The 11,499-nt window shown below is 38.2% G+C and overlaps 1 protein-coding gene across 1 annotated transcript; it reads left to right on the top strand.

Moving 5' to 3' along the window:
* Positions 1-1,052: 1,052 nt before the first annotated feature.
* Positions 1,053-8,092, top strand: Nxt2 (nuclear transport factor 2 like export factor 2). The gene is made up of 5 exons (XM_055604961.1): positions 1,053-1,144; positions 2,188-2,392; positions 3,312-3,398; positions 6,804-6,948; positions 7,755-8,092. The coding sequence occupies exons 1-5, from the start codon at positions 1,053-1,055 to the stop codon at positions 7,934-7,936; spliced, it is 711 nt and encodes a 236-aa protein (XP_055460936.1). The 3' UTR covers positions 7,937-8,092.
* Positions 8,093-11,499: the final 3,407 nt, after the last annotated feature.

Genomic DNA, 11,499 nt, shown 5'->3' with positions numbered 1-11,499 from the left:
AGCAACTCTTAACCATTGAACCATCTCTCCAGTCCTAGCAAAGGTTTTTTTTTTCTCTCTTTGAGTATATCTCAAATTCTTAAAAATATGGATATTACTATTTACCTCTTTGTGTTTTGTGAGGATTGAATGAAATCATATAATAAAAATTCCTTCTATTATTCAAGACAAGTCAATACCAATATAACAATGAACAGGAGTCATTTTGTAGGGGAAAAAAGTGTACTTAACTAACCTTTCTTAAGTTTGGGGGGAAACTCTGGAAGAATAAATTAAAACCACATCAAGTTAGGCTTTAAATATTGGAACTGTGGGGTAAGGATAGACTGATTAAACTTAGATAGAAGATGTAAGATGGCAGGGGAAGAGTACAGGAAGAAAGAAGGAAAGGAGAAGAGGGATTAGAAAAGCAGAGACACAGGAGAGGATAGGAAAATGTTTTAGAGATTGATCAAAACTAGCTACTCAGAATTCATTACTTGGAATTTCTTTAAAAATATTAACACATACTTGATTGTTTATCACTCCTGTTAGTCTGTAAGCTTTTCAAGAGTATTATGTCCACTTCATTTGGCAGCTAGAGCTTTGCGCAATGAATGCCTGGAGTATAGTAAATGATTATAAATATTTAGTGAGGGAATTAACAATAAAACAAAAGCAAACATAAATAAATAAATAATCCAAAGATTCATGAACAGCTGACTGAGAAAATATTCATTAGAAATTAAGTAGAGAAAAATAAGTTTAAAGTTTTGGACTTGAGAGTCTGAGAAACATGCAAAACATTTTCATTTTCACTAATAGTAAGATTCCATATGCACAATTCAGCTCTATAAAAAAGGTAGAACTGAAGATAAAATACCATGACTCATTAGCATATGAACAACAGTGGAGTATCTCATTGGATCAGCTGCCTCGGAAGTAATAAAAGTAACAGAAGTAAGCATCATAACAGACAAACCGGAAGTAGTTGAAGGTGAGTTCCGCACTGACGTAGAAGAGAACGGTGGTTGTTATAGTACTTTGGTGAGAGCACCACAGAAGATAAAAATATGAAAAAAGTTGGTAATAAGTGGTCCTATGAGGACAAACATTATGGAAAGTGTGGTAGTTCCTACGACTGTCTACGAAGAATCGACAAATAGTAAGTTTATAGATAGAAATATTTGATTCAAGATTTAGAATTCTGTTGATGGCCACTTTGAGACCATCTGTTTTAAGAAATGGCACCGGAGTACAGAAACCAGTGTACTTAGGCCTTTTCATTACTTAAACTTAAATCCTAGTCACTGGTTAATGGCATTTAACTCATAGTTTTCATAAATAACTGAATATGGATAAAAATGCTTAGAAAACCGCTTGTGGTCAGTACTAAACCTTTTCTTTTCAGGCTGTTCTGAATAACCCATGGAAACATACAATGTAGAGATTAGAGGTGGTGCTTGACATTTAATTCCCTCAGAGTAGAGGAAATCAATAAAACACTTGTGTGTATTTTTAAATTTTTAATTTATTATTACAATTTATTCACTTTGTATCCCGGCTATGGCCCCCTCCCTCGTCTTCTCCCAATCCTACGCTCCCTCCCTCTTCTCCCCCTATGACCCTCCCCTAGTCCACTAACAGTGGAAAATGTTAGGCATCCAACAGTACCTAACATTTAGTTAGTCCACTAACAGTGGAAAATGTTAGGCATCCAACAGTACCTAATATTTAGTCCACCAACAGTGGAAAATGTTAGGCGTTAATGGCTGCGCATCAGAATGAAGAACGTTCTAGAACACTAATGGTTTTCAGCCCATCGTGGTGTAGGTGGTTAATGTGCCTTTCCACAACTTCTGCCTCTTTTTCTTACTGGCTACTAACCTGCGTTTTGTTTTTTTTCTTTTTGTTTGTTTGTTTGTTTCTCATTGGCCTTCAAATTTTAGTGCCATCTCCTGGAGTAAAGACATCCCCATCCATAGTTGGACTCTTTAATTTTAACTTGTGCCAGGGCAGATAGCTGGAAAACTGAGATGTTTTTGTTTTCTATGTTAAGATTACTAAAGCAAGGAGGTTTTTTATTTCTTGGTTTTTATTGGGGTTTTTGTTGTTGTTTTTGTTTGTTTCTTTTATGTTAAACAGTGTGCAAGCAACTAAAGCGGATGGGTGGGATCAGTCGGAACTGAAGGGAAATGCTGCTTAAAGTTGGAGCACGTGTGATTTTAAACACCGGACCGAGCTACTTCCGGGAGAGAATGGGCTGGTGGCAAAATCTTTGCCTTTGGCAGGTTTCGTTTTTTTGCTAAACAATTCATCCTTTCGCAGCTCGGAAAGCCAGGCGGGTGAGAGCGTAGTGAGACCTCCACCGCCAGAGGAGACCTTTTCAAGCTCCCCAATGACCAAGGCTGTGGTGAGTGCGCGACACCACGAGGTACTGATGTGCTGGTGCTGAGGCTTGGGCGGCCAAGGGGAGGAGAGGCGCGAGCCGGCCTTGGACACGTGAGCAAATGGCGAATCAGGGTCTGGCCCGCCAGCCGCTGGGGCGGGGCTGCTCCCTCTGCCCGCCCTCTGGTCCTGGAAAAGAATAGCAGGTGGGAGGATGAGGGCTCAGTCCCTTGCGGCTCACACTGTTGGCCTTTCTGTTAGCGCTTTAAAAATCAAAAGCTCCGATCTTAAAAAAAAAAAAAAATATAGTGGCGATTATTTTTAATTCAAAGCCTAGGACTGTAGTGGAGGCAAAAAGTTACTTAATCGGGGATCCTCTTTCGAGAACCGGCCCTGAGGATTTTCGTTTCTTGGTTTTTGCAATTCATTTCCAAACACCAGTGAATATTTACATAGTGTAAGAAAAATTTCTAAATGAGGCTGCTTAGGCTTTCACATCGTATATGACTTTGTTTTTTTAACTCATTAACTTTTGAGCTTGGCCATAGATTGAAACTGAGCACTTTCCTAGCATACTCAATGACTGCCTACCCCTCACAACTAGTGTCTTGTCACCATGCATCTCTGAGTTACACAGTTCTTATGGTTTCCTTTTATTGGTGAATGTTTTGTAGTACTGAATTTTTATTACTTGTCAAGCAAAGAGCCCAGATCTATATGTGAAGAATGAAAAATATGTTCTAAAGACATACACCTATAACTAGGAGCGGTATTTTTAAACTGAAATGTGTGCCTTACCCTTAAAAATACTCAAATTTGTATGATCGGAGTGGATTTTGTACGCAGCTTTGTAGTGATAAACATAAATGGGCATCTGCTGCATATTTTGTGCTTTGGGGGGATTGGTGGAATTATAATTTAACTTTGTGGAAATTTTCTCCTAGGATTTTAAAACTTATGTGGATCAGGCATGTAGAGCTGCTGAAGAATTTATCAGTATTTATTATGAGACAATGGACAAAAGAAGACATGTAAGTTTTATATAGTCTCTATTGCTCTTTAAATACTATTTCTTTGTTTAAATACCACTTATCTGACCTGCGTAAGTAATTACAGTGCACAAGTTGCTTTTATTTGGTTACAGTTTGTTGAGTTTTGTTTTGTTTTCTTTTTCTGTTTTGGTGTTGCTTTATTTTGTTTTCTTGGTGTTGGGGGATTAGTTGTATTAGAGTTTTGGGGGGTGTTTTGAGGAACTAAAGTTGGGAGGCTACGGAGAGGATCTGGAATGACTTGAAGGAGGAAAAAATATGATAAAAATATATTTAAATTTAAGAACTGTTTTAAATAATAAATATAAAACAAGAAAGAAATCAAGTTTCTTATAGAATGTATGGTAAGGAATTAGTGGGGATATCTGAAATTATATCATAAGTTTGCCTTTACCTAGTACCATGTTTGTAGGCAAAGTTCTAACTTTTCTTTTTTAAAAACATTTATTTAAAAAAAAAACATTTATTTATTTATTTATTCATTCATTCATTCACTTTATATCGTCCCTCCTTTCCTCCCAGTCCCACCCTCTCTCCCTCTTTTCCCGTTTGCCCCTCCCCTTCTCTGAAGAAAAGGAGAGCTCTTCCCCATTCAACCCCCACCTCCCAGCACATCAAATTACATCAGGACTAAGTGCATCCTCTTCCACTGAGGCCAGACAAAACAGCCCAGTTAGGGGAGAGTGATTCAAATCAGGCAATACAGTCCATGACAGAGACAGCCCTTGCTCCACTTGCTAGGGCACCCACATGAACACCAAGCTGCTGGTCAGCTACAAATATGTACAGGGCATATTTCCAGTCCGTGCTTGCTCTTTGGTTGGTGCTTCAGTCTCTGTGAGACCCCATGTGCCTAGGTTAATTTATTTTGTTTGTCTTCTTGTGGGGTCCTTGTCTCCTCCAAGTCCTTCCTCTAACTTTCCTCTACTCTTCCACATGATCCCCAAGCTCTGCCAAATGTTTCGCTGTGGTTTTCAACATCTGTTTCCATCAGCTGCTGGGTGGAGCCACTCAGGGGACAGTTATGCTAGTCTCTTATCTGCAGGCATAGCAGAGTATCAATAATAGTGTCAGGGGTTGGCTCTCTCTCATGGAGTGGGTTTCAAGTTTCGGCCAATCATTAGTTGGCAATTCCCTCAATCTCTGCTCCATCTTTATCCCTACACATCTGGTAGGCAAGGTGAATTTTGAATCCAAGGCTTTATGGGTGGGTTGGTGTCCCCTCTCTCCATTAGAAGTCCTGCCTGGCTAGGAGGTGGCTGCTTCAGTCTCCATGTACTCCACCCCCACTGCAGCCAGGAGTCTGTGCTAGAGTCACCCTCATATTCTCCTGGGGGCCTACCCTGTCCTAGGTCACCAGCTTGGCCCAGAGATGCCCTTCTATACCCATCAATTTCCCTTCTTTCTCAGCCTTCTCACCTCCCATTCACACTCTTCCCACACCTGAGTCCCAACTTTTCTTAACCTCATTTTACTTTTAAGTAGGAACTTATTTTATTCTTTTTTTTTTTTTTTTTTTTTTTTTTTGGCAATGCTGGAAATTGAACTTGGGGCCTTGACATTCTATGCAAGTACTCTCCCACTGTCCTGTTTCCTCAGCTTGGGAATTAATTTAAATACTGCATAAAACTGGGTCCAGCAGACCTGTATTTAAACAGTTGATCTTCTCTTAGTCCCATGAATTAACATAGTTAAGTAAATAATGCTAGTGTGGAACAGTGCACTACTACAGGAAATCTCTTGGTCTGCCTCTTTTATTTTCTATAGTAATAGAAAATTTCAGATTCAGGTTCACAACTGTAGCTAATGTTCACCATAAGGATCCATGTAATATAGATGCATTTAGTCTTTATAGATCAAGGTCTCATATCAGTTATTTTTACCCTGAATTTATCCCTCAACTTATTTTTAGATTCATTTTTTATTTTTTATTTTACGCGCATTGGTGTTTTGCCTGCATGTTTGAACTGAAGTTACAGACAGTTGTAAGCTGCCATATGGTTGCTGGGAATTGAACCCATGTCCTCTGGAAGAGCAGCCAGTGCACTTAACTGCTGATCCATCTCTCTAGCTGCCCCCCAACTATATTTTTAAGGAATTATTTCAATATATGATCACATGGATCTTGCCTTGGTTAACATTACAGGACTGTTTTGTGATTAAAAAAAAAAAAAACTTTTAAAGAAAAATGATAAAGCCAGCATGGTGGCACATGCCTTTGATCTCAGTACTTGGGAGGCAGAGGCAGATGGATCTCTGTGAGTTTGAAGCTAGTCTAGTCTACAGAGAAAGTTCCAGCACAGCCAGGACCACACACAGAGAAACTCTGTCTTGATAAAAAAAAAAAAAAAGAAAGAAAAGAAAGGAAGGAAGGAAGGAGGGAGGGAGGGAAGGAAGGAGGGAGGGAGGGAGGGAAGGAGAGAGGGAGGGAGGGAGGGAAAGAAGGAAAGAAGGAAGGAAGGAAAGAAGGAAGGAGGAAGGGAGGGAGGAAGGGAGAGAGGGAGGAAGGGAGAGAGGGAAAGAAAGAAGGAAGGAAGGAAGGAAGGAAGGAAGGAAGGAAGGAAGGAAGGAAGGAAGGAAGGAAAGAAAGAAAAAAGAGGAGGGGGCAACATAGCCAAGTCCCTGGTGGTACATACCTGTAATTGTAGTATTTGGGCGGCTGAGACAAGATTCTGGGTTTGAGGCCAGCTTGGAATACAGGGTAAAACTAAAAAAAAGGTAACATAGTTCATTATCAGTGCAAAGGAGGGTATGTGTGATCTTTTTAATCCAATTTAACTTTGAGAATAAAAAACATAATGTGTCACTTGATCCAAAAGAGTTAAAGCTGTTGGATTTTATTTCATTTGAACTTTATCACACTTACTGTCCAACACATTACATTAGGTGCTTCTGATTCATCTGAGCTTAGGATGCCAATATTAAAAAATTAATTCCTCCTATCCTAAAATCACCAAACAATTCACATGTATAAAGTTACTAGAATTAAAGTCTATTAGTACCTAGTTAGCAACTTATTTCTCAGAATTGGAAAGGAGATACCAAAACTGGTTTGAGGCTGCATGTGCTTGGGATTTGTGATTACTTAATGCAGTTTAAAATAACAAAATTTTAAAACTCTTTGTGATGGATGCGAGTTTTTCTCATTTAAACTAAGATGGAAATACTAAAAATATATGAATTGCCAGGTTTATAGCATAGGATAATACCAATTGAAGGCATGATAGGCATCATGGTCACATTATTTTCTGGTACGAAGAGGGCAAAAGAAATAGAGATAGAGACACATTCATGAAATGTTTACATACCATCTATAATCTTTTAATGCATTTCTAGTAAATGTTTGTGGAGAAAAGTCCATTTTAAAAAGTTTTCCTTTATTTTTAGGCACTTATCAGACTTTATATGGATGAGGCAACTCTACTCTGGAATGGAAATGCTGTAACAGGACTGGAGGGGCTTGCTAATTTTTTTGAGACTTTACCTTCTAGTGAATTCCAGATCAATATGTTAGATTGCCAACCAGTTCATGGTAAGATGATGATCTTTCAAAGTATCTCCTTCATTTTCTGCTAGTCAACACTGAGGTTTACATGCAAAACAGCAGTAGTGCTTAATAGTAGCTATATTTACTTATTTGAGCAAGTAAAAATAATTTATACAGAAAATAATTTATGCAGTTAGGCTTTGGGTCTTCTTTCAGATGCATTCACTCTGGAGAACCACCACTAAGTTTGAGAGATTTTGATTTCTTTGCTAATGAAAAGAAGATGCCTATAGGAAACAACCTATGCCATATATAGATTAATGTGTTTGAGTGTCTGTTAACATTTCAGAGAACTGTATTGTGTGCCAGAATGACTTGAGACAGAATTTGACTCAGAGCAGATTGATGCAGTGTACAGTATTTACCTCTAGATGGAGTACTTGCTATCTTAAGTAGTTGTTTATGGTGCAATTTCCCCTTCTATTTCCTGAAGAAGGCTTCAGAAGCAAACTACAAATGATGTTGACAGCTAATGAAATATTAACACATATAAGAAACAAATGGTTATGTTAGATTTAGAATCTTTATTTTGAAACTTGAAAGTATCCTACAAATCTTTCTGGTCTGAAAATCACACACACACACACACACACACACACATACACACACACACACACACACACACAAAACATACATATGTATGAATGTACGTATGTATGTATATATTAAACTTTTGACTTTGGAGTGCCTGCTCAAAGTACAGAACATTTATGAAAAAAAACGTTAATAGCACATCATAAGCTTATTTAGACATGTAAACTGTCATATTTCTCCTGTTTATGTTGCTAAAGAACAAGCTACCCAGTCGAAGACTACAGTTCTTGTTGTGACCAGTGGAGCTGTTAAATTTGATGGAAACAAGCAACACTTCTTTAACCAGAACTTCCTGCTGACTGCGCAGAAGACTCCTCACAACATAGTGTGGAAAATTGCAAGTGATTGCTTCCGCTTTCAAGATTGGGCTAGTAATTAAAGGAGCAAAAGCCAATTCTATTGGTTCATTAGTTCCAGCAAGAGAAGTGTAATGGGAATTGATATATTTTATTGCAAAAATGTAATATAAAGTATTATGTGCTAAAACTAAATGTATGTAATATTTTTTATTCCTAGCGGCACCTTTGCTAGAGCAGCTGCCAGTCTGAATTATTGCTTTTAAAGATCTTTAAAGATAATTTTTACATGTCTTATGACATTCTCAAGGTAATATTAAACATGATATAGGTACTAAGATACTCACTGCGAACCCAAATTATTGCACAAATGGAATTGTTTTGTAATACTGTCTATGAGATAGCACAACATAGCTCTTTAAGAAGTAGTGATTTTTCAGTTACTAGGTTAATTTTTAAATGAAGCACATGCCTGTTTACGATTAACACTAGTAATATAGTACATACTTATTATACTATATATAGTATATATGTAATATATATATTATATATAAGTATAGATTTTGAAGTCAGTTCAACTTAGTTTTATACTAGTGTTCTGACATATTTGAATTATGTGAGTTTTATAGTCCATATTGTCTTTTTAGATTGAGATATTTCCTTTTGAAATACAGTAATCAAGTAGATGGGTGAAAAATGATCTTGTTTGATACTTGAGGAATGAGTGCATTTAGTGGCAGTAACAACTTTGAAACATTTTCTTGACAGCTTCAATTCAATATATTTATGTGATGAATGGTAGTGAAAAATAAAAGCTTTAATGGGAGAATAGGGAATGAGAAATGTACAAATCTAAGACTGAAGCCAAAAATGAGAGATGACCCCCATGGTCATCAGTGATTATTTCCTACCTCCTGGAAGTGTAGCCTCGTTCTAGAATTTGCATCCCAGGTATCTAGGAATACTTGCCAAATGGTCCTAAGTTTGCTAAGAATTGTTCTAAGAATTGGATTTTAAGATCCTTTTACTTCCCTTCATGCCTGTCTTCAGTATTCTTCCCCATTTATTCAAGAACTTAAGGGAAAGATATCAGCAGTAGACTTAACTTTGTCATATAATCTAAAAGTTAAGAAGGGAAGCTACTGCTGCTTCTGGGAACCCTGAACTCCGAAGTCTTCCATGCCAACTTCAGGCCCAAGTCCTGTGTGCTACCCACCATCCACATGAATGATATTCACCTCTGGTTTTTGCACTGGCAACTGTACCACCTATTATTTAAAATTAAGCCTTTAATTTTCTGATTTGTTTTTGTGTAGCAGTTTGCTTTGGCCTAGAAATACACCCTTATATTTTTACTTAATGTACTTTTAAAGTTAAATAGAAAGGAATGGAACTGATATTTTAAACCATGGCTTACCAAAACTCACACATTCTAGTCTATTCAGAGTGTGCTTACTCTTACTTTGAATTAGTTTTTATTTTCTTAACTACATCTTTAGCAGAAACAATTAAAATGCCCAAGTACTATCCTTTCTGTTGGTGGAGAACAAGCTCAAAAGCTGTATATAATTAGCAATAACATCACTGAACCATTGTGAATTTCTTTATTCATACTCTATAACTCCATAATCTGTATGGCTTTTAAATGGCTAGAACTACTCACATATGGTCTCAACTGTATTTTTAACATGTTCATATTTTTATAACTTGAAAAATAAAATAAAAATTGCATTTTTACAAGTTTTCTCAAGTCTTTTTCTTTTTTTATTTTAGTTAGTTATTCACTTTACATCTCCTTTGTAGCCCCCTCTCCTCTTTGTTCCTCCTTTATCCCCTTATCCTCTTTTCTCTGCCCCTCAGAAAAGGGGAGACACCCTCCCGAAACCCACCCCAGCACATCCAGTCTCATCTGAACTGTTTCATACTCTTTCACAGTATACTGGCAAGGCAGCCATGCCTGGGTGAAGTCATTAAAAGGCATGCAACAGAGAGCATGTCAGAGACAGCCCCCAGCCTCCTTTCTAGGAGACCCATGTGGAGGATAAACTACCCTTTAGGTATACTGTGTAGAGGCTCTAATTCTAGCCCATACCTGGTCTTTGGTTAGTGCCTCAGTCTCCACAAGCCCCTCTGAGCCTGGGTTAATTGGGACTGTTGGTCTTCTTGTGGATCTCCTGTCCTCTGTGGTTCGTTCTATCCTCCTCCTGAGTCTCCATCCAATGTTTGTTTGGCTGTGAGTCTGTAGTTGCTGTTTTAATACATTGCCGGGCAAATTCAAGTCTTTCTTGATGATTTTGTATTTGTATGTGTATTGTATTTATACTTGTGTTTTTGTATTTAAGGCCCCAGCAGAGGAACTTGTTTAAGATCCTTCTTAAATTAAAAAAAAATGTTAAAATGTTGAAAACTGGTAGATAATTTGGGAATTCTTTTTTCTTAGTCATCTCTACACTCTTTGAAGTATCAGTGAAGTTTAAGATGAGAGGTTGGAACTCTTAACCTGGAAAAAATAGCTAAAACATTATATTCATTAAGCATTAAAACAAGTGCAGTTGCAGTTCAGAAATATTTAGACCTTTAACTTTAATATTACATTAAAAATATGTCAACCGGATCTGGCAAAAAGGCTCAGTGATTAAGAGCTGGTGCAATGCAAGAGAAACTGACTCTTGATGTTATTGACATAAGAGTTTGCCTGATCAAGAGGGAGGAGTCTTGCTAAAATGCTCAACCCCTATCCAGAAAGGCAAAGAGGCTGGAAATCAGAAGGAGAAAAGAGGGAACAAGTCAGGAGCCTGACACAGAGGACCTCTGAAAGGCTCTACCCTGCAGACTATCAATGCAGATGCTGAGACTTATGGCCAATCTTTGGGCAGAGTGCAGGGAATCTTAGGAAAGAAGTGGGTAACAGTAAGATCTGGAGAGGACAGGAACTCCATAAGGAGAGCAACAGAACCAAAAGATCTGAGCACAGGGGTCTTTCCTGAGACTGATATTCCAACCAAGGACTATGCATGGAGATAACCTAAGACCCTTGCACAGATGTAGCCCATGGCAGTTCAGTATCCAAGTGGGTTCCATTGTAATAGGAACAGGGACTGCCTCTGACATGAATTGATTGGCTTGCTCTTTAATTACTTCCCCCTGAGGGGAAAGCAGCATTACCAGGCTACAGAAGAAGACAATGCAGCCACTCCTGATGAGACCTAATTGACTAGGATCAGAAGGTAAGAAAAGAAGTCCTCCCCTATCAGTGGACTTGGGGAGGGGCATGCATGCAGAGGGTGGAGGAAGGGAGGGATTGGGATGTGAGGAGGGAGGGAACCACAGGGGGATACAAAGTGAATAAAGTGTAATTAATAAAGAATTTTTAAAAAAAGAGTTTGCCTGATTTGTGCAGAAGAGCTCTGATCTCTCCCCTGATCTCACCGATCTCTTAACAAAGGCTGTCCTCTGTTTATTGAACAGCAATGCAATTATGATAAGAAAAAGAAACAAGGAACTTCTGTCTTAATCCTTTACAGAAGCCTTGCATGGGAGGAAATTGTTCTTTGGCCTATTGACTCAGTATACAAAACCATAGTGATATGTGATATGTGGTGTGTGTGTGTGTGTGTGTGTGTGTGTGTGTGTGTGTGTGTGTGTG

Source organism: Psammomys obesus, unplaced genomic scaffold (genome assembly GCF_907164565.1).
Source record: "Psammomys obesus unplaced genomic scaffold, mPsaObe1.curated_primary_1811, whole genome shotgun sequence".
NCBI lineage: Eukaryota > Metazoa > Chordata > Mammalia > Rodentia > Muridae > Psammomys > Psammomys obesus.
The sequence above is the reverse complement of the archived record's forward strand: the minus strand, read 5'-3'. Positions and strand labels throughout refer to the sequence as shown.

What these genes read in the sequence shown, in the direction of transcription:
- Nxt2 (XM_055604961.1), top strand. Translation starts at nt 1,053, where the DNA reads ATGAAAAAAGTTGGTAATAAGTGGTCCTATGAGGACAAACATTATGGA. An exon ending in CTACGAAGAATCGACAAATA is followed by an intron (nt 1,145 to 2,187) that starts GTAAGTTTATAG and finishes TGCTGCTTAAAG; the next exon opens with TTGGAGCACGTGTGATTTTA. An exon ending in CCCCAATGACCAAGGCTGTG is followed by an intron (nt 2,393 to 3,311) that starts GTGAGTGCGCGA and finishes ATTTTCTCCTAG; the next exon opens with GATTTTAAAACTTATGTGGA.